Below are 19,220 nucleotides of genomic sequence, written 5' to 3'. Positions count from 1 at the left end.
GGCATCTTCATCTCTGGCTCAGGGCACAGTACAGATCAGCACCCAGTGGTTTATGGGAATGTGAGGCCATCGTTTCAAGAGCACAGCCATCTCCACTCATCCTAAATGGAGATAATTTCTATTACAAGAATCAGACCAGCACTGGGGCTGCTTGCAGTCTTGCTGGGAGGCCAGTATTATACAGTACACAATGGGAGAATTACAGGCTAGATTTGAGGCCCCCAGTGACGTATGGATTCAAAGAGGAAATGCAGAGGGAAGCCCAGGAACATAGGGACAAGGAAGAAGGCAGATTTCATAGACCCTGACTAAGTCTGACAAGGGGATACCCTCAACTCTGTCCCCTGCCACTGCATGTGGAGTCACCAATGGATTCACCCTAACAGCCCTCCATCCCATCTCTATTAAAGGATCATTGTTGTCTTGACCCCTCGAATTACTGTACCTGTCTTCAGCTGTAGGTCCTTACTCCATGCTCCCTCCAATCCATAGTCCCCTCTGCATCCAGCCTCTGGTTAGGCCCTGGGCACTTTGAATGGCTAGTCTGAAGCATTCTTACCGGGTTTAGCAGTCTTGTAGAGATTTTCATGTCGGGTAAAAGGAAAACTAGGCATGGACTTAAGACACCAGCAAGTGACTGGATTTAAGATTTGATATATTTTTAAGTTTGCAGTGATCGTGGGGAAATCTGAATTTCATTGGATAAAATAAATCATACATATATTTTGAAGTTTTATCTTGAACCCACATTGGGGTGCCATAACCATCTGCTATCCAGAATCCTCACCTGCCCACTTGCCCCCCAGTCTCTCCAGACTTCTCTGAACATTTCACTCATGTGCTCACTACTCCAACCCAGCTCCACTGCTATGTGACTTGAGGGAAGTCCCTTAGCCCCGGGTGCCTCTGTCTCCTCATCTGTTAAGTGAGGTGGGGAATGGGGGGTGCAACGCCCCTATAACAAGGTGTGATCAGGAAAGAAATGACACAGAATGTGGCTGGTACACGAACAGTGCTAACTGTCATCTGCTATCGTTATGCTCTTTGGAGTCATGGCCTTCACACAAGCTTTTGCTTCTACCTTGAAACACTCCACTCCTAACCAATTCATTCCGGCCTTCGCAGCTCAATATACGTGTCTCTTCGTCCCTGGTGGCTCAGACGGTAAAGTGTCTGCCTATAATGCGGGAGACCCGGGTTCGATCCCTGGGTCGGGAAGATCCTGTGGAGAAGGAAATGGCAATCCACTCCAGCACTCTTCTCTGGAAAATCCCATGGACGGAGGAGACTGGCGAGCTATACAGTACGTGCGGTCGCAAAGAGTCAGACATAACTGACTTCACTTTCCTCCCAGCGCAGCTCCTTAACCATAAATGGATAAACGAGGTGGGATTAGCACCTAGGGAAGGGTCTGTGCAGAATGGTGGTGGTGGTTTAGTCGCTATGTGGTGTCCAACTCTTGGGACCCCATGGACTGTAGCCTGCCAGGCTGCTCTGTCCATGGGATTCTCCAGGCAAGAATACTGGAGTGGGTTGCCATTTCCTTCTGCAGGGGATATTCCCGACCCAGGTATCAAACCCAGGTCTCCTGCATTGCAGGAAGATTCTTCACCGACTGAACTATGCGGAGCTAGTCAATCGAGGAGTTTCATGAGGAGCCTTGTCTCAAACCGCTGAGGGCCGTGACAATGAGGATGCGCAAAATAGCAGGAAGAACGCCAGAGCTCCTTGACCCGCGGAGGCACATCCCGCGCGCGGCTGGCCCCGCACCGGGGTCCAGAGGGCTCACAGCAAGCCTGGCGATGACAGCGCGCCTGCTGGAGCTGCTGGGGCGGCCAGTCCGAGGCGCCGACCGAGAGCGCGCCGGAGCCAGGTGGGTGGGCGCGCCGGGAGCAGTGATCCAACAGGTGTCAGATGTCCGGGAAGGAGCTCCCAAAGGCTCACGCAAGGGGACTGCGGGGAAGACGCCGGGAGGCCGGCCAGCAGCTACAGTGACAGGAAACTCGGGCCTGGATGCTGCTGCTAGAGGGATGCGACCCACTCTCTAGACTTGGCTGGTACCCGCGAACGCCTCCACTTCTAGACCCGACTGAGACGTTTCGGGTCCTACGGCGACACCCCAACGCACCAGGCAGGGCTGCCGGGTCACTTCGCGGGCCAGACGAAGAGTTGGGATCCGGCTGCGGCAGGGCGATCAAGGAAGGACACGCCTCCGCGGAAGCGCAGGGTCTGATCTCCCCGACCGTGATTCTACGCTGGGTTCCCAGGCCCAGTCCCCGCGCCCGCCCGACAGCGCAGCCAGCGAGGGAGGGGAATCCAGGACGACAGCTAGGACCCCGACAGCACCACTGCGGATTTCTCGCCGGATCATCTACACCCAGATGTATCTCAAGTCTCCAACACCAGCCATACAGAGCCCCTTCCCAGAGCCTTGTCCCCGCCCCCGCACCCCCATTGGTCGGGTCCGAGGGGCGGGACCCGACGGCTCCCAGCTGGACTGAGAGAGGCGGCCGCGGCCCCTTGGAGCGGTACAGACGCTGCCCGCACCTCCCCGAACCCGACGGCCGCTCTCCCTGCGTCTCTAAGCTGAGCGGCCTCGGCAGCAGCCGGACTGTCGGGCGCAGCGGAACGGACAGACTAGCCGACCGTCCCTGCTTCCCGGAGGAGCCCCTGCCCGAGGCGGTGCGGCCGCAGCCGACGGTCCGGGAGCTCTAGGGACCGCGCCGCATTCGCGGGCGACCCACGCCCCGTCCCGCCGGCCCAAAGCCAGGCCCTCCGCGCGCCGTCGGGGCGGCTCCCACCCGGGCCCCGCTGGGAGCGGATGCGCGCGCGGTGAGGCCGCCGCGTCCCGCCATGGCCGCGCGCCCCGGGCCGCTCTGGCTGCTGGGCCTGGCTCTGTGCGCGCTGAGCGGCGGCGGCGTCCCCGGCCCGCGCCCCCCGCTCGGCTGCCCGCAGCGCCGCCTGGGCCCGCGCGAGCGCCGCGACCTGCAGCGCGAGATCCTGGCGGTGCTCGGGCTGCCCGGCCGGCCCCGGCCCCGCGCGCCCCCCGCCGCCCTGCTGCCGGCGTCCGCGCCACTCTTCATGCTCGACCTGTACCGCGCCGTGGCCAGCGACGACGACGAGGACGGCGGGGCCCCCGAGCGGCGCCTGGGCCGCGCAGACCTGGTCATGAGCTTCGTCAACATGGGTGAGCGCGGGTCCCGGGCGGGCGGCGGCGACCCCGGGAGAAGGCAGCGAGCTGAATGGCCCCACGGGGGCTGCGCGCGAGCGGCTGGGGCGTGTGCGCCACCTCGGGCAGGGGGAGCGCCTGCTGGGGGCGGGGAGTCACCTTGTCGTGGACAAGGACCTGCGGGAGGAAAACCTGCCCGGCTCAGGGATGTGGGGGTCGGTGAGCTGCTGGACCGATAGGGAAGGACGAGGAATGTGAGTCCCAGAGGCGTGTACCTTCACCCGCCCCCAGACACCCCAACGTAAGATCCTGTAGTGTCGGGTGGACCCGGGTAGTGCCAGGAAGACAGTCTGGTCCTGGCGAGACGGATGAGTAAGCAGAGGCCGTGATGCTGTCCCTGTGATAAGGGCGGTGTGAAGAGCAGGACAAAGGTCAGAGTGGAAAACCCTGTCACGGCATCAAAGCAGCAGAGTTGAGGTGAGGACCCAGATGTCCTGAGCCCACACTGAGCAGCTTCTTCCCTGGGCCACCTAGGGGTGGGGTAGGGGAGGGGAAGGCATGGACTGAGCTCAGTGGGGCAGAGACTGTGGTCTTGTCACCCTGGGCCCACATCTGGGACTTGGCTTGTCAGGACTGAGTGTCCAGGCCCAGTGAATGACCTGATGGGCAGTTTGGACTCCCTTTGTTCTCCAGGCAAAGCCCAGCTTTTGCTCTCTGCAGAAATTATACTCCAAATCGTGAAACCATTTACTCTTAAAGTTCTCAAAGATCACTTTGTCCACAACTAAACTTTCTTTAATTTACATTCATGAACATAGGTCTCCCATCCGCTTTGTTTCCTGTCTGAGGCCAGTGAGGGGCGGGGATCTGGGCTGCGGCAGACGCCAGGCTAGACCTAGGGACCAAGGACCATAGATCAGGCCGAGGTGGGAAGAGCCGTGGGACCCAGAGTGGGAACAGGCCCCTGGCCAGGGCCACCAGCCTCCCTTCACCTTGTAACCCTCCCAGCAACCCTGTCGGCAGACATGATATTCATGCCCATCTCCCGGATGAGGACAGTGAGGCTCAGAGAGGCGCTGTCTGGCTCAGGACAACGTGACCTCTGTGTGGCCGAGCCAGGACAGGCTCAGGGTGTTTGGTCTCCATCCCGGGCTCAAGGAGGTGACAGTTCTGTGTCAGGAGGTCAGGCTTTCATGGTGGAAAGAGCTGTCAGAGGGGTTTCGGCAGAGGGATTCATGGGTCAGAGTGACAGCAGATTTTATGCATCTTCAGCCATTTGCTTTCTATGGTAGGGCAAGAAGAGGGGACAATCTGGGAGGCCTGTCCCCTCAAACCAGACCTGGTGATGGGTTCAGGTGAGAGCGAGCCGCAGGAGGCAGCCGTTAACCTCTGCTGAGAGCCCTGTGCCAGGCTCAGGACTTGGGCTGGTGGATTCTAGATGCCACCTTCGTGGTTAGAGATGGACAGGGTGGGGAGCTGGGGACAGAGGCATCCATATGTGGAACTGAGGCTGGAGCTCTGTGCTGGGGACAAGCTGACTCCAGGCACAGGACCAAGAAGTCCTGTGGATACAGTCCCCCTGAGAATGCCCTCACAGGAGCCCTCCATCTGCGTGAGTCACCACCTAGCCAGGTCCCTCTTCCCCAGCACCCCCGGGGCAAGGGGTACACGGCCCTGGTGGGCGCTGCTGCTGTGAGTGAGCAGCACCCCGAGCTCAGGAGGACCTGGCTCCCCTCCTGCCTCTGCTGTGTGGTCCTGGGGACGCCCCTGCCCTCTCTGAGCCTCAGATCTCTCCTTGAAAAATGGGGCTCCTCGTGGTCTGTCCTCAGAGTTGTTGTGAGATAGGTTGATAGAGGGGGAGGGACAGAAAATCAGCCCCCTTTTAGGGGAAACCAGCCCTGGTGAGCGCTGACCGCGGTCTCTCCCAGCTGCTGCTCAGCCTTGGTGTGGATGTATGGAAATGTCTTGACCTGTCTATAGACACACGAGACCCAGAAACAAGATTTTTTAAAGCCAAACAAAGATGTTCCTACCAGTTTTTGAATAAAAAGGAAGACTTGAAGTACCGTAGGCCTATAAGTGTAGCAACTTGTGAAGCTGTTTTACCAACCTCATTCCGTGGGCTCAGAGAGGTTAAATAACCAACCCAGGGTCACACAGCACATCCATGACATCATTGAGGCTAAGGATTCCAAATTCCAATTTCTTCCCAGGCCACCTCTGCATGTTTCATGGAGATCTAAGGCCTGTGACGCTGTGGATTAACAAGCCGATCTTTGTTCAGGGGAAGCCTGGTGTGTGGGCAGGTCCAGCCAGCTGTCAGAGGGGCCTTCTTTATTCTGATGTACTAATTGCACTAGTAAAACTCCTGTAGTTGGAGCAGTTTAACTGGTAATTACGTGGGCTGATGTGGGGATTAGGCACCTACCAGCGTTGTTTCCTGCTTTGGAGGCCCCGGCCCCGGGCCCCTGAAGGCCGGTGGGCCCTGAACCACCGTGGAGTCCAACAGCAGAGTCGCTGTGGCGTCAGCGCCCACGCCGAGGCTCCCACACGTGTGGCCTCCAGCTCCCCTCACCGGCCTCATGGCTCCTGAGAGGCCAGGCCTGGGGCTTGCTGGGCCCTGACCCTCAGCAGTGCCCGTAGGACCCGGGGGCCTGGGGCTCTCAAAGGCTCCCGTCCAGGGGTCGGGCCTCCGTCCGAGCGGACACTTCAGGGGCCGAGTTGTGACTACCAGGGCCTCTGCTGGGGGCCAGGGCTGTGGTCAGAGCCGGGCCCCGCCTGGCCTGCCTGTCGGTCTCCGCCCATGGACTCTTGGCTCCCCTGGGCCAGGACACAGAGATAGGGCTGGGACCTCGAGGAGTGGACAGAGCTGGTCCCTGGTGTCGCCTGAGCTCCGGGGAGGAGACCCTGAGCTGGGAGGCAGCACCCAGGGTCTCAGCCCTCCTGGGCCCGCCGTGGGTTCCTACACGTCCCCCCCTTATCTGGTCCCTTCTCAGCACACCGCCCACCCCTCCGCCCAGCTCAGGTGTGACTGGCTGGACCCCGAGTGTGTCAGGCCGGCCCGGCCCCTCCGGAGAGAGGAATGAGGCAGGAGAGACACCTCTCATGTTCCTCCTGAATCCTTCCCCACCTCCTGTCCACAGAGCGCGGGTGCCCATGCTCCAGACTGAGAAACTGAGGCACAAATGGCTCTGCAGGCTGACGTGTAGTCAGAACTGAACGGGACCGTCTTCTCCTTTGTCCTGACCCTTCCCTGAGCTGGACTCACTCATTCCTGTGGGCCCGGGCAGCTGAGGAGAGGGGTGGGAAGGAGCTGAGGCTCTTGGATTCGGGAGAGGCAGGGCTCCATGGGGGTGAGGGGCCTGCCCGGGGACTGTTCAGCCCCCTGACCTGGAAGGGGTGACCCTTCACCCCCATGAGCCCCGGGCTCACTTACTCTGGTTCCTTACTATGGAATTCTTTCATATTTTTGTGGTGCTTGCTCTGTGCCAGGCTCCATCCTAGCTCCTGGAACATAAGAGGGAACGAAGCAAAGAGCCTCTTGTGGAGCTGACCTTCTGGTGGGAGAGACGCACAACCGTGCATCAGTCACGAGGTGACGGTCACCTGGGCTATAGGGACCCCCTCTCTGGGTGCCAGGAGGGGATGGACAGCGTGAGGACAGGCAGGACTGGGCTGGGGGTTCTGACCTGGGCTCGGAATTTGCATCTTGACTCGGCCTCCTACTCTCAGTGTGATCTGGACTCTCCAGTCCGCCTCTCGGAACCTCAGTCTCCTCCGCTGTAAACGGAGATACTCACGGTACCCTCCCCGGAGGCTGCTTAGGGATTGTGTGAGCTGACACCCAATGACGAGCACATGCCGAGACCCTCCGTGTCTGTCCTTTCATCTCATCTCACAAGTACTGTCACATCTTTGTTTTAAAAGGCTCAGAGAAGTTAGGCGGTTTTCCCGAGGCCACACAGCTGGTCATCTTCCAGCCTGTGTATCTTCTGCTCTTGTCCTACACAGAAGTGGCCTCTCCCCCCGGCCCAGGGACCGTCATTAGGGTGCAGTGCATGCTGCTGAATTGGACTGTGTTGAATGTATGTTGTAAACTGAGAATTGTATTTTTAAAGTGTCTTTATTGTTTGGGGATTTACAGATAAAGCATGCGCACTGTACAAAATTCAGTTTACAGAGGAACATGTAACATGAGTGCCCCTGGGAACACTCCTCCTACCAGCCCATCCCCTCAGGCAGAGCCACTCTCTGATTTCTATCACCAACTAGTCCTTTGGTCTGTTCTTGAACTTCATGTCAGTGGAACCATAGTCATACTCTGGGTCTTTCACACAACAAATTTTTATTGAGATTCATCCATGTTTCTGTTGTATATATTATTCAATATAAATGAGTTGTCTTGCATTGTAAACCATTCTTATTTGGGACATTTGGGTTGTTTCCAGTTTTGGGTTGTACATAGAACTGTCTAAATATCCTTGTACATATCCTTGTACACAGGTATACTAAACCTGGATTTTCATCCTGACAGCGCCGCTTGGGAGCTGTGAGACATCACACAGCTTCCTTTTAAAGTCTCGGCACCTCATTTCCTTCACTTTAAAACAAGGTTCATAAGGACCACGTCCCGGGTTGTGTAGGATCGGTGATACATGCACTCAGGTCAGATGCACACCCGCTACACAGTAGGAGAATAATATGTGGGAGCTGATGTGTCACATCCTGTTTCTGAGCCCTTGCTCACATTGCACCCTCTGCATAGAGAACACTCACCTCCATTTCTTCTAAAAAGGATGGGCAGGGGTTTACATAAATCTGACTCTTCCTACCCCGCTCCTCCCAAGGAGACAGACTGCTTCCATGATCAGAACCCTCACCCTTGATCATTTGTATTTCTTAGGATTCTGCCTGTATGATCTGGGGGCACATCTAACCTGTCCTTTTGCCACCTCCCCCCAGGAAGCTATGAATAACCTGAGAACAGGGACCAAACATGAGTCTCATGGCAAACCACCCCCCAACCAAATCTCCCCGCCCCCCCCCAACCCTGCCCCGAGGCCAGCTCTCAGGGCAGACTGGTGACGCTGAGGGGAAGCAGCAGCCGGGGTCAGGGAGCACCAAGAGCCAGGAGAAGGAGCACAGAGCAGGGCCAGCCTCCCCGTCTGTGCGGATCACCCTCCTCTCCCCTGGGACCCGAGTCCCCGCAGGGCCCTGCCTGGAGGACCATGGCCTCAGGAGGTCGCTCTCAGGCACCTGTTGATGGAAGAACCTTGTGAACAGGTGATCCCCCCATCCATCCCAGTATCACCACCAGAGCACATCTGGCGCCACTTATATCACATGGGCTCCAAGTCCGCAGTTCCACGTGAAGGGCCCCTAACCTGATGCCCAGCGATCCTCTGCCCCCTGGGCCTCAGTTTCCTCATCTATGCAGGGTGGCCCCGAAGGCCTTTCCAGCTCCCACCAAAGAACGTGCCCCCCACCCTCCCTGCCCGCTGATGGCCCCCCACCCCCCACCCCTGGGGTGAGGCAGACTCAGGGAGGGAGCACACGGCCAGTCCTCACGGGCACGCGCTCCCCGTGGGACAGAGGGCGTGTGTCACCATGACCACGTCCTTCTGGAAAGCCCCACAGTTCAGGTCTTTCCCTGGTTGACCTGGAGGAGCCGCATCCTCCTTGCTCACATCTCCTGGGATCTATTTTTGGCCGTGGCGGGCTTGATGTGGTGCGGCGGGCGGGTGCCCCTTTTAATTTGGGCTCTGAAGCTGGCTGAGGTCTGGATGGTAATTATGAGCACCGAGCCATTTATGGAAACAGGTCCTGAAAAAGTCAGTAATGAGAACTGACTAAAAATGCCCCAGAATGAAGCAGGGGCCTGCTCTTGGCAGCGCTGAGATTCCTGGGTGGGAGGGAGCCCTTCAGGAGGCAGAACCGGGAGGTGATGGAGTCCGCGGCTCCCCCGGAACCTGAGGCCACAGAGACTGGGTCTTGTCTTAGGTCTGAGGGGCCCCTTGGCCTCGTTACCGGTGGGACCAGCCAGACAGGCCCAGCCCGTCCGCCTCCAGGGCCCTGAGGGAGCCTGTCCTTGTCGGACTGTGAACAGAGGTGAGTCCCGCAGGAAAGTGAGAACATGGGTGGCTTCAGATGGAGGCCCGAGGTGACCTGGAAGCCACTCCCAGACCAGCAGGACGCCCCAGTTCAGGGGCTCCACTGCTGGACACTGAGTCGCTGTCCTGGGAACCAGGAGCCCTTGGGAAGAGGGGCCGGACATCCCCTCTCTGGGCCCCGGGGACACGGGGGGCTGGACGAGCAGACCGCAGAGGCCTCCCGTTTCCACCCCATTGTTCAGTCTCTGTCCTCAAACTGGTCACCGCCCAGAGGACAGATGAGCCAGGGATGGGGACCCCGGGACAGGGAAAGGGAGAGACTGGCAGGCTTGTGTGTGGGGTCAGGGGAGGGCAGGGGGCTGTTACAGCTGGACCGAGAAGAAAATAGCCTTCATGCTTGGTGGGATGGGGCAACCGCCCGGAGAGGGCTTCAAGGAGGGTCTCCAGGGGAGGGTATTTACACCAGAGGGCCCAGGAGACCATGAGGATGGCCGGGGCCAGCTCAGGAGGTCTGGAAGCAGAGCCAAGCTTAAGACCCTCCTGTGGGCCCTGAGGGGCTGGGGAAGGGCTTGAGGGCAGGAAAGACTATCAGACAGGGCAGAAGATTGCATTTTCTTTTTTAAAAAATTTATCAAAGTATAATTGATTTATAATGTGTTAATTTCTGCTATACAGCAACCTGATTTAGTTATATATATGCATGCGTCTTTTTCAAGTTCTTTTCCTCTTTAGGTTATTACAGAATATTGAGCAGAATTGGGTGGGCTGTACAGTAGGTCATTGTTGGTTATCTATTTTAAATATAGTAGCATGTACATGTCAATCTCCAGCTCTCAGGCTATCCCTCAAACTAATATTTCCAATTCAAGCTTAGGATTATAGACTTTTACTTAAATGCTTTTTTCATATTTTATTTTTCTATTTTCTCTTGCACTGAATAATTTGGTTGGTCCTGACAACATTAATACGATTGTTGCTGTTGTTTAGTCACTAATTCATGTCCGACTCTATAATAGGTATAGTATAACATCATCGTCATAGCAATATGCTTACTGAAAAATTAAGATTTACTTTAAATTTTGTCCTTAAGGTATTCTACTAGGGATATACAGTCAAGTTACTCTGTTTGAAAATTACTTGAAATAATTCCTCACTGTGTGGTTAAGCCACCAACTCAATACACCCACCATTGGTTTACTATTTTGCATGTTAGTGTTGGGTATTACTTTTTGGTTTTATATTTTGAATTATTTTTGTTTTATACTTATGTGAAATAGTTACAAAATTCACAAAGCAAGGGACATTTGGAGAGACCTAGCTTCCATGCCTGCCTCGTACACTATGTCTCTGTTCTCTTTCTCTCACAAAAGGTAACTACATTTTTTAAAATTAATTAATTTATTTAATTTTGATTCTGCTGGGTCTTCACTGCTGCTGGCCGGCTTTCTGTAGTTGCAGCCAGCAGGGGCGACTCTCTAGCTGCAGTGCCAGGACTTCACATTGCGGTGGCTTCTCTTGTGGAGCACGGGCCCTGGGTCACCTGGGCTTAGTAGTTGTGACACACAGGCTTAGTTGCCCTTCAGGATGCGGAATCTTCCTGGACAGGGATCAAACCCATGTCCTCTGCAATGGCAAGCGGATTCTTTAGCATTGGACTACCAGGGAGGTCCAACTACTAATTTTTTCTTAATTGAAATATAGTTGACATACAATAGTGTGTTAGTTTCAAGTATGCTATGTAGAAATTCGACATTTGCATACATATGAAGTGATCACCATAAGTCTAGTAACCTTTTGTCTGCATACAAATTTATTATAAAATTACTGACCATATTCTTTATGCTATATATTATACCCCATGACTTATTTATTATAACTGCAGATTGTACCTCTTAGTCCCCTTCATCTATTTCACCCACTCCCACTATTTTTAATAAACTTACTAGTTTGTAGTTTATCTCTCTATTTAAAGAATAAAATTGCATATATATGTACATATGACATGTATGCATTTTTATAATATTTATATTTTTTAATGTATTTGTTAATTTATTTTTGGTTGCCCTGGGTCTTCATTGCTGCATGGGCTTTTCTCTAGTTTCAGCGAGTGTGGGCCGCTCACTAGTTGTGGTTTGCAAGCCCCTGATTGCCGCTGGCTTCTCTTGTTGCGGAGCACGGGCTCTAGGGCACACGGGCTTCAGCAGTTGTGGTATGTGGGCTCAGCGGCTGCGGCTCCTGGGCCCTAGAGCACAGGCTCAATAGTTAGGGCACGCGGGCTAAGTTGCTCCGCAGCCTGTGGGATTGGGGTCTTCCCAGATCAGGGGTCTCACCCTGTCTCCTGCTTTGGCAGGCAGCTTCTTAACCTCTGTGCCACCAGGGCAGCCCCTAATATTTGTATTTTGACATGTTCTTAGATAAAAGGCATCTTATCTGTACTCTTCCCCTTATTTCTTTTTAAAATAGAACTATCCTCTGGAGATCACTTTGTTGCAGAATTTAGATGATCTCTTTGTTCTAATTTACAGCTCTTTAGCACCCCATCATGAAGAGGTACCATGGTTCGGTTATTCCATCTCCTACTGATAAACATTTGATTGTTTCCAGTGTTTTTCTGTAACGCATTACAAAATTGGGCTGTAACAAATAGTCTTGTATGTACATCTTTTTGTATGGTACCTTTGGGACAATTTTTAAGAAGTGAGATGTCTAAGTCAAAACATATATCATTTTGCTAAATGCTGCCAGATTCCCCTCCATGGGGATTGTGCCATTTTGCCTGCCTGCCAGCAACACGAGTGCTTGGTCTCCTCTTAGAATGTCTTAATTGAAAGATTTCTCCAAAATACCACATCTAAAGTAAGCCCACACTGAACCGGAACTATAACTCCAATTTTTAAAATAGATATATCCAGAAAAATAGAAATAAATACAGACATATGTTTATGCATGGGTTAGGATTTGTTGTTGTGGTTCAGTTGCTAACCCATAGAGTAAATTAAATGTGCATGAACCCATAATGATAGAAATAAATAAATGGATAATTATGGGATGAAGGACAAGTCTCCTTTTCAAAGGAATTCCAATTAAGAAATGTAGAGGGAAAGAAGGAAACAGAAAATCACTATTGCAGATAATATAGTAATAATTGCTACAGGCAAGAGCCACTTGTGAGTACTAAAATTAGTGGGCAAAAGTGTGAGGAAAAACAGGATATAAGCACAAATCTCAGTGTTTCTCCTTCAAGATATTTATCATTTCCAAAAAAAATAATGACATTACAGTGAAGATACCTGGCAGATAACACCTTAACCAAAGAATTGGTAATCACTAGTAATAATACATGTTGACATTATGTCATTCTATTGATGTGCTTAGAAGGGTACATTATATCCATGGTGTTCTTCTCCAAAATCTGTAACTTCAATTTAATAAAGAGAATGCAAGGACACATCAGATAAACCCAAACTGAGGGACAGTTGACCACATACCTGACCAATGACCTTCATGATGGCAAGGGCATGAAAGACAAAGAATGGCTTAGCACTTGTTACAGGTCAGAGCAGATCAGGGAGCCCTAACAAGAAAATGTGATGTGGGATCCGGGATGGAATCCTGGAACAGAAAAAGGACATACGTGGGAAAACGCAAAATTCTAGAAAGGTCTATAATGTACTTAATAGTACTGTACCAATATCAGTTTCCTGGTTTTGAACACGGTGCTATGGTTTGGTTATGTAAAATGTTATCATTAGGAAAAGCTGGCTAAAAATTATGGAAAGTCTCTTACTGTTCTTGCAACAATTTTTCTCTTAATCTCAAAATCAAAAATCACTACAAAATAAAACTTAAAAGCATTAAAGTGACCCCACATGCCCTCTTTTCACCCCCTCTTGCTGTCCTTCACAGGGCTCCTCGCTTACAATGATTGTCTGTTTTCTACCTGACTTCCCCACTGCATGTACACTCGACGGGCACAGGGGCTGGCCTGTCTCGTTGACTGCAGTTTCCCCAGTGCCAAAGTACGGACTTGCATACAATAAGCACGGCTTTCAAATGTGTTACATAAATGAATTAATTAATGTTCCCAGATATGCCCAGGGAAAAATGATGGAAAATGAGTGTTCTTAGAAAACCTCCAGAGCATGAGAAGACAGCATAGGCAGGGGTCTTCTCCCATGTGCCCAAAGGGAAAATTATGGGACACTCCACCCCCACGCAAGATTAGGAATTCCTACCCCAGATTCTGCAGATGGAAAGAATAATTTACTACCCAGAAACCTTGCTTCAAACATCAGCAGTACCCCCCAGGACATTCACAGAAACAGGATTCCTGGCAGGACTTATCTCAGATGGCCAGGAGCCAGAACATAGGTCAAGCAGGGACCACCTCCTGCTCTGCAGCAACCCCACCCGTCCCCCTCGCTGCCTGTCTGAATCTGCCAGGGGACCCGGGAATGAACTTCCCAACTCCACAACCAGCAGCAAATTTTACCGGGAAAACCCAAGAAATCACATTGTACAGGCCTTGGCCTTTCCCCTGAATTCCTTCTACAGAGCATCCCACAGCTGCAGCAGGATGGAAGCAGGGCCAGGTCAACTCCGAGGTGGGGAGGTTCTGCCGTTTTTGCAGCACTGGATGGTGGAGGGCCACTGCAGTGGAAGGAGCCCAGAGGAGAGCCAGAACTCCTGGGTTCTGTCTCCACACGTGCATAAAACTGGGAGAAGACTGTGTGCAGTGATCTTTCTTCCTTGAGATCTGATGTTCTGGAATTGTCAGCACGTTCATAAAGAAAAGGCCAGGTGTTGCTTTACGCCCGAGCCAGAACGCAGTGGACGGCCCTACTGGTGTGGCAGGGGGACTGCCTCTCCTGGCCTGGGCATCTTTGGGAGATTCCAGACCTTGGTTAGAGGGGAAAGTGGAGGCTGGGCATGAGTGTGCACTGATAAGGAAATGCTCCTGAATAATCGGATAGAAGCATGTGCCGGGCCACAACCAACTGCGGCCACAGGAGCAGACATGGCTTTGGACACTTTCATTTCATTTCTGTATCAAATGGTCATTTTGTAGATGTGGATTCTGAGACCCAGTGGATCAAGTGTCTTCATAAAGGTCAGGCAGGTGGAAAGGAGGCTCTTTGAAGCTATCCAAATGCCTTTCAATTGCACTGATACATTTTTATGTGATATAATCTTTCATCCCATAATTTATTTAGAAGAATAAAGCTGAATGTCTATCTTTCATCTTCTATGGCTCTTGAGTCACACATGAAACCCCCATTGGTGCTGGCAAGATGTTCTTACTTTGTTATGTCTGTTAGGTGAGGAAATTAGGGGTTAACCCCCCTCCCACCTCCTAAGGAATGGCCTTCGCTCCTATCCCATGATCCCTGCGCTTTACAAAGCCCTTTCACAGCCCTGTGTGGAAAGGACCCTAGGACCTCCCCCCACCTTCCCAGATGCGCAGACTGAGGCCAACCACAGGAAGGACCTGGTTGCTGACAGAGTCAGGGCAAAGACCAGAAGCCCCAGTTGGAGATCAGAGCATCTCCGCCCCTCAGTGCTGTTTTAGTGGCTAGAGCAGGGGCAGCCAGCCCGGGAACTACCATAGGGAACATGCAAGGCTCAATAAATGCTGCTCCTTAACACTGGCATCTGAGAACCATCTTCCCTAATCCACAGAAGCAACTGCTGAAAAGCCATACATGCACAGGTTCCAGCAAAGAAAGAGGGGCAGGGTGGCGGTGGGGGAGGGCTCTCCTTTGGCTAGTGACAGTAATGTTTAGTTTATTGCCTCATCTCAGAAGTTTTATCCATTTCTGATGAAAATCATTTTCCTAAAAATCTCCCACCGCTAGTGCTTGCCTGGAACAGCTGGGGCAGGCAGTTTCCTGTGTGGGAACTATGGGATGGGGGTTGGGAGGGCATCGCTTTCACAAACCCACAGCACAGAAGCTGGGAGCTGAGGTCAGTCCAGGGGAACAGGGCTCTCTGGACCCAGCACATGTGGGCCCCCAGGTCAGCAAAGGATGCGGAGACTGCAGAGCTTGGTGTCCATGGAGCTGGCCGGTTCCTGGTGGTTCCCTCAGTCCTGGATCCAACGTGAGCCAGTGTCAGGCCTGCAGACAGGTTCCCAGGGACCCACCTGTCAGCCCCCTCTGTGCCTCGGGGGCAGATACACTCAAGGATGCTTTGAGAGGGGTCCAGCACAGGGCATGGCTGGGCGACCCCTTTTCATTCTTGGGGTCACTCCCTGGAACAGCTAACAGCCTGGACCAATTTCATCCTGCAGATCAGGGCCGCTTCCATAGCCATGTAACAGAGGTGGTCTCTGCAGTTACCTAATCCATGGAAATTGTCCCCAAAGCTGTGTGTGTGTGTCTGTAGGGAGGAGGGGACTCATGTGGTGATATTCATGGTGAGCATCACTCGGCGAGGGTCCAGAACCCTGCCCTCCATGCCCTGCCTGTGTGGAAGGACCTGGATCTGCCCATGTCATGCTGCCCACGAAACAGCCTGGCCCATGGTGGGCATTTGCTGTGGGTCCAGCCCCCGACAGACAATGGAGGTTCTGTTCCCTCCTCCCTGGTCTGGGGATGAAAAGCCCATCTCCTTCCCAAACACATGTGTCCACCGGCCCCACCCAGCACAGCTGTTTGCCCATCCCTGGACCAGGTCCCCACCGCGAGGACAGGAAGTGCTCCCACATCCTCCTCCACCACCAGCCTGGTGACTTGTGGTCGCTGAGTCCAGTAGCCAGAGAGAGAATTTTTAAAAAGACTCACAAACATGTAATTAAAATCTCAGTGTTGGTTTTAGGGGAAGGCTTAGGGCGGCTCCCGCCCCTGCTTTATGGAAACACAGATTTTTAGTGTTTGAAAGTGACAGGAGGCTAAAGTGAGATGCCCTAAATATACTGTCCTGGGCATTTCCGGCAGCTGGGGAAATGTGGGGTTTACTCCACTCCTGCGGTCTCCCGCCCAGACTGTGAGAGCAGCCTCGCCACCAGCTCACCTCGGGCCCCTGCAGTCTGGGCTTTACCCTCGCCTCCACACACAGCTTCCACTCCACCCTCAGACCACAGCTCCTGCTGCCCAGAACCCTGGCCCTCCACGGTCAGAGCCCAGCCCCCGCTCCGAGGCCAGGATTCCAGCCCTCGCGTTTAGGCCACAGCCAGACTCACACCCCGAGCCCCAGCTCCGCACACCTGTGCGTAGAGGTCCCCTCTGCCTAGAAAGCCTGTCCTCCAAGACTCCTTCCTGTCCTTCAAGGCCAGTTCAGGTGTCGCCTCCTTCAGATCACGCCATGGGACCCTTCAGCTTCCCCCGCACTCGACACAGCACCTTTGGGCGCTGTCATCCTACCTCGCCTTCTGGTCCTTTCCGCGTCTCCCTCAGGTCCCCCTCCTCCTCCCGCTTGGCCCTCTCACCCTTTGCTGGGTGTCACGGCTGCTATTTTCCCTGCTGGTGCCATTGTCCCTCAGCTCTCAGCCACTGCTCATGCTGGTCCCTGGCGCTATGGCTTCCTCTCCCTTGACATCATGGCACATCCACTCTCACCCCCAAGGCCCAGCTCCGAAGTCAGCTACACGCCCAATCTCCCCTCCCCTGCCATCCAGACACCAGCAGGCGCTGGGAGCCCTCGTCCCACTCAAGTGCACTCAGCTATGTCTCTTTTCAGCCTTGGGTCTTATCTGTCTCCCCAGAGGAGGGACCTGTCCTGTACTCCATCTGTGGGTCCAGCAGGATGCTGAGCGGGGCAGGCCGGGTTTGGGGCTTGGGGGCCAGACGTGGACGCTGCCCTGAGCACCACACGGCTCTCGGGGCCCTCTGAGCACCCAGGAGGCAGAGCTGGGACAAGCCTGTTCTCGAGGAGGGAGTCAGGCCCGCCCAGACTGCCCAGGCCCCCGGCTCCCACCCTGGAGCCCGAGCCCGAACCACGAGTGACCGCCAGCCCCGCTCTGCCTTGCAGTGGAGCGCGACCCCGCCCTGGGCCACCAGGAGCCCCACTGGAAGGAGTTCCGCTTTGACCTGACTCAGATCCCGGCCGGGGAGGCCGTCACGGCCGCGGAGTTCCGGATTTACAAGCTGCCCAGCACCCACCCGCTCAACCAGACGCTCCACATCAGCATGTTCGAGGTGGTCCCGGAGCAGTCCAACAGGTGCCTGCCCCACACCCCCCTACACACCCGCTCAAGCCTCTGTCGGAGTGTCTGGTCCAGGCCTGGGGTGCATTTCCCAGAAGACAGAAGGGGAGCTTCCTGGGCAGCCCACCCTCAGAGAAGATGTTTGGCCCAAGGCCTCGTGTCACCATGGGGACAGGCCAGCATCAGCCCTGGATTCAAGTCCCCGCCTTGCTGTCTTGGCTGTGGGACCATGGATGGGTCACTGAACTCCTGAGCCTCAGTTTCCCCATCTGTACACAGGCTCTGTAACACCTTTGTAGAGTAGACAGTGAAATAAGGCCTGGAAGGCACCCAGGCCAGAGCCAGGCGGGTAGATGCCCCACTCATGGTCCCCCGGCGGGCACTGGAAACACAAAGGCAGCTGTGCCGGCCCTCGGTTAATTGTTCTTTCGTGTCCACAGGGAGTCTGACTTGTTCTTTTTGGATCTTCAGACGCTCCGATCTGGGGACGAGGGCTGGCTGGTGTTGGACGTGACAGCAGCCAGTGACCGCTGGCTCTTGAACCGTAACAAGGACCTGGGACTCCGCCTCTATGTGGAAACAGATGATGGTAAGACTGGGGTCAGCACCGAACCGTCCTCTGGGGGCTCCTCCAAGGAAGCTGCTGGCAGCAGACACAGCTGGAGCCCCCTCATCTGGCCCCGAGGGCTGGCCTTTCTCAGGCGAGGGGACCCAGTGGGTAGGTAGAAGGGTCCCACAGTGTGGCACAGCAGGAAGGCCCCTACTGGCAGAGATCCTCTCCTCCTGCAGGACCAAGACTAGAGCTGCTAAGAGTGAGTTCATGGTTTCCCTCCCCAAGAAATGGGTGAGTCTTTCTACTCTACAGAGCCACCTTGTGCCCCAGGAGTTTCTGTCATGGGCAGAGTGAGGGGATGTGCTCACACCCTTAGGCTCTTAGGCAGAGGCCCGGGTATGAATCTGGACTCTGCAGCCTTCTAAGTCAGTGACCTTGGCAGGTTGCTTGCCTTTCCAAGTCTCAGTTTCCTTATCTGTTAAGTAAGGATCCGTGCCTTCATGCATTCATTCAGCAGGTGTTTGGGGGAGAGCCTCTTTTATCCTGGCAATGGGACTAGAAATGCTGAAGGTGGGCCCATGTTGGTGTGTCTGAGTTACAGCAAGGGGCTGCCGTGGCTGGAGCACAGTGGGACAGGGAGTGATTGTGAGGAGGTTGAGAGAAGTGGCCAAAATATCAAGTATGAAATCAGTGTTATTTTTTTTAAGAGCAATGGAGGATGGCAGGATCTGATTCAGCTTTTTATAAAACCACCCTCTGAGACACTCCCCCTCAAGGAGGTGTAGCCTCTTCCCCTCCTTCAGTGTGGGCTACACTTGGTGACTTGCTTCCAAAGTGTGCACAGGCTGAGGCAGTAACTTTAGGGAGGACCCTGAGCGGCACCCCCTCAGCCAGGTACTTGGGCTCCCATGAACACCTCACGTAGCTCCCAGACACCCTTGATCTGACAAGATGAGAACACTTCACCTCCGTGGTCTTTATCCTCGAAACCCAGAACCCCAGTCTCATCATGAGAAAACTACCAGACAACCTGAACTGAAGCACATTCTACAGAAAAAAAGACACTGATGGAGAACTAATGAAATCTGAGTCAGTCATGGTGTTTAGTAAATAATAAGAAACCAATATTGGTTCATTAGTTGTAAAAAAGGTACCATAATCATTTAAATGTTAACACTTGCCAGGTGAAACTGGGTCTGAGCATGTGAGAACTCTATATAATCTTAGAGTATTTTCTCTGAATCC

General features: G+C 53.9%; 1 protein-coding gene across 1 annotated transcript in view; it reads left to right on the top strand.

Annotated features, from left to right (window-relative positions):
- The first annotated feature begins 2,547 nt into the window (after positions 1-2,547).
- The window catches only part of BMP8A (bone morphogenetic protein 8a), a 41,618-nt gene continuing 24,945 nt past the window's right edge, over positions 2,548-19,220 (top strand). The window contains exons 1-3 of the mRNA XM_043877327.1: positions 2,548-3,187; positions 17,248-17,437; positions 17,863-18,011. Coding sequence (XP_043733262.1) covers positions 2,854-3,187; positions 17,248-17,437; positions 17,863-18,011 — 673 coding nt within the window. The 5' untranslated portion in view covers positions 2,548-2,853. The remainder of the gene's footprint in view (positions 3,188-17,247; positions 17,438-17,862; positions 18,012-19,220) is intronic.

This window comes from Cervus elaphus, chromosome 20 (assembly GCF_910594005.1).
Source record: "Cervus elaphus chromosome 20, mCerEla1.1, whole genome shotgun sequence".
NCBI lineage: Eukaryota > Metazoa > Chordata > Mammalia > Artiodactyla > Cervidae > Cervus > Cervus elaphus.
This window is presented reverse-complemented; position numbering and strand designations above follow the sequence as displayed.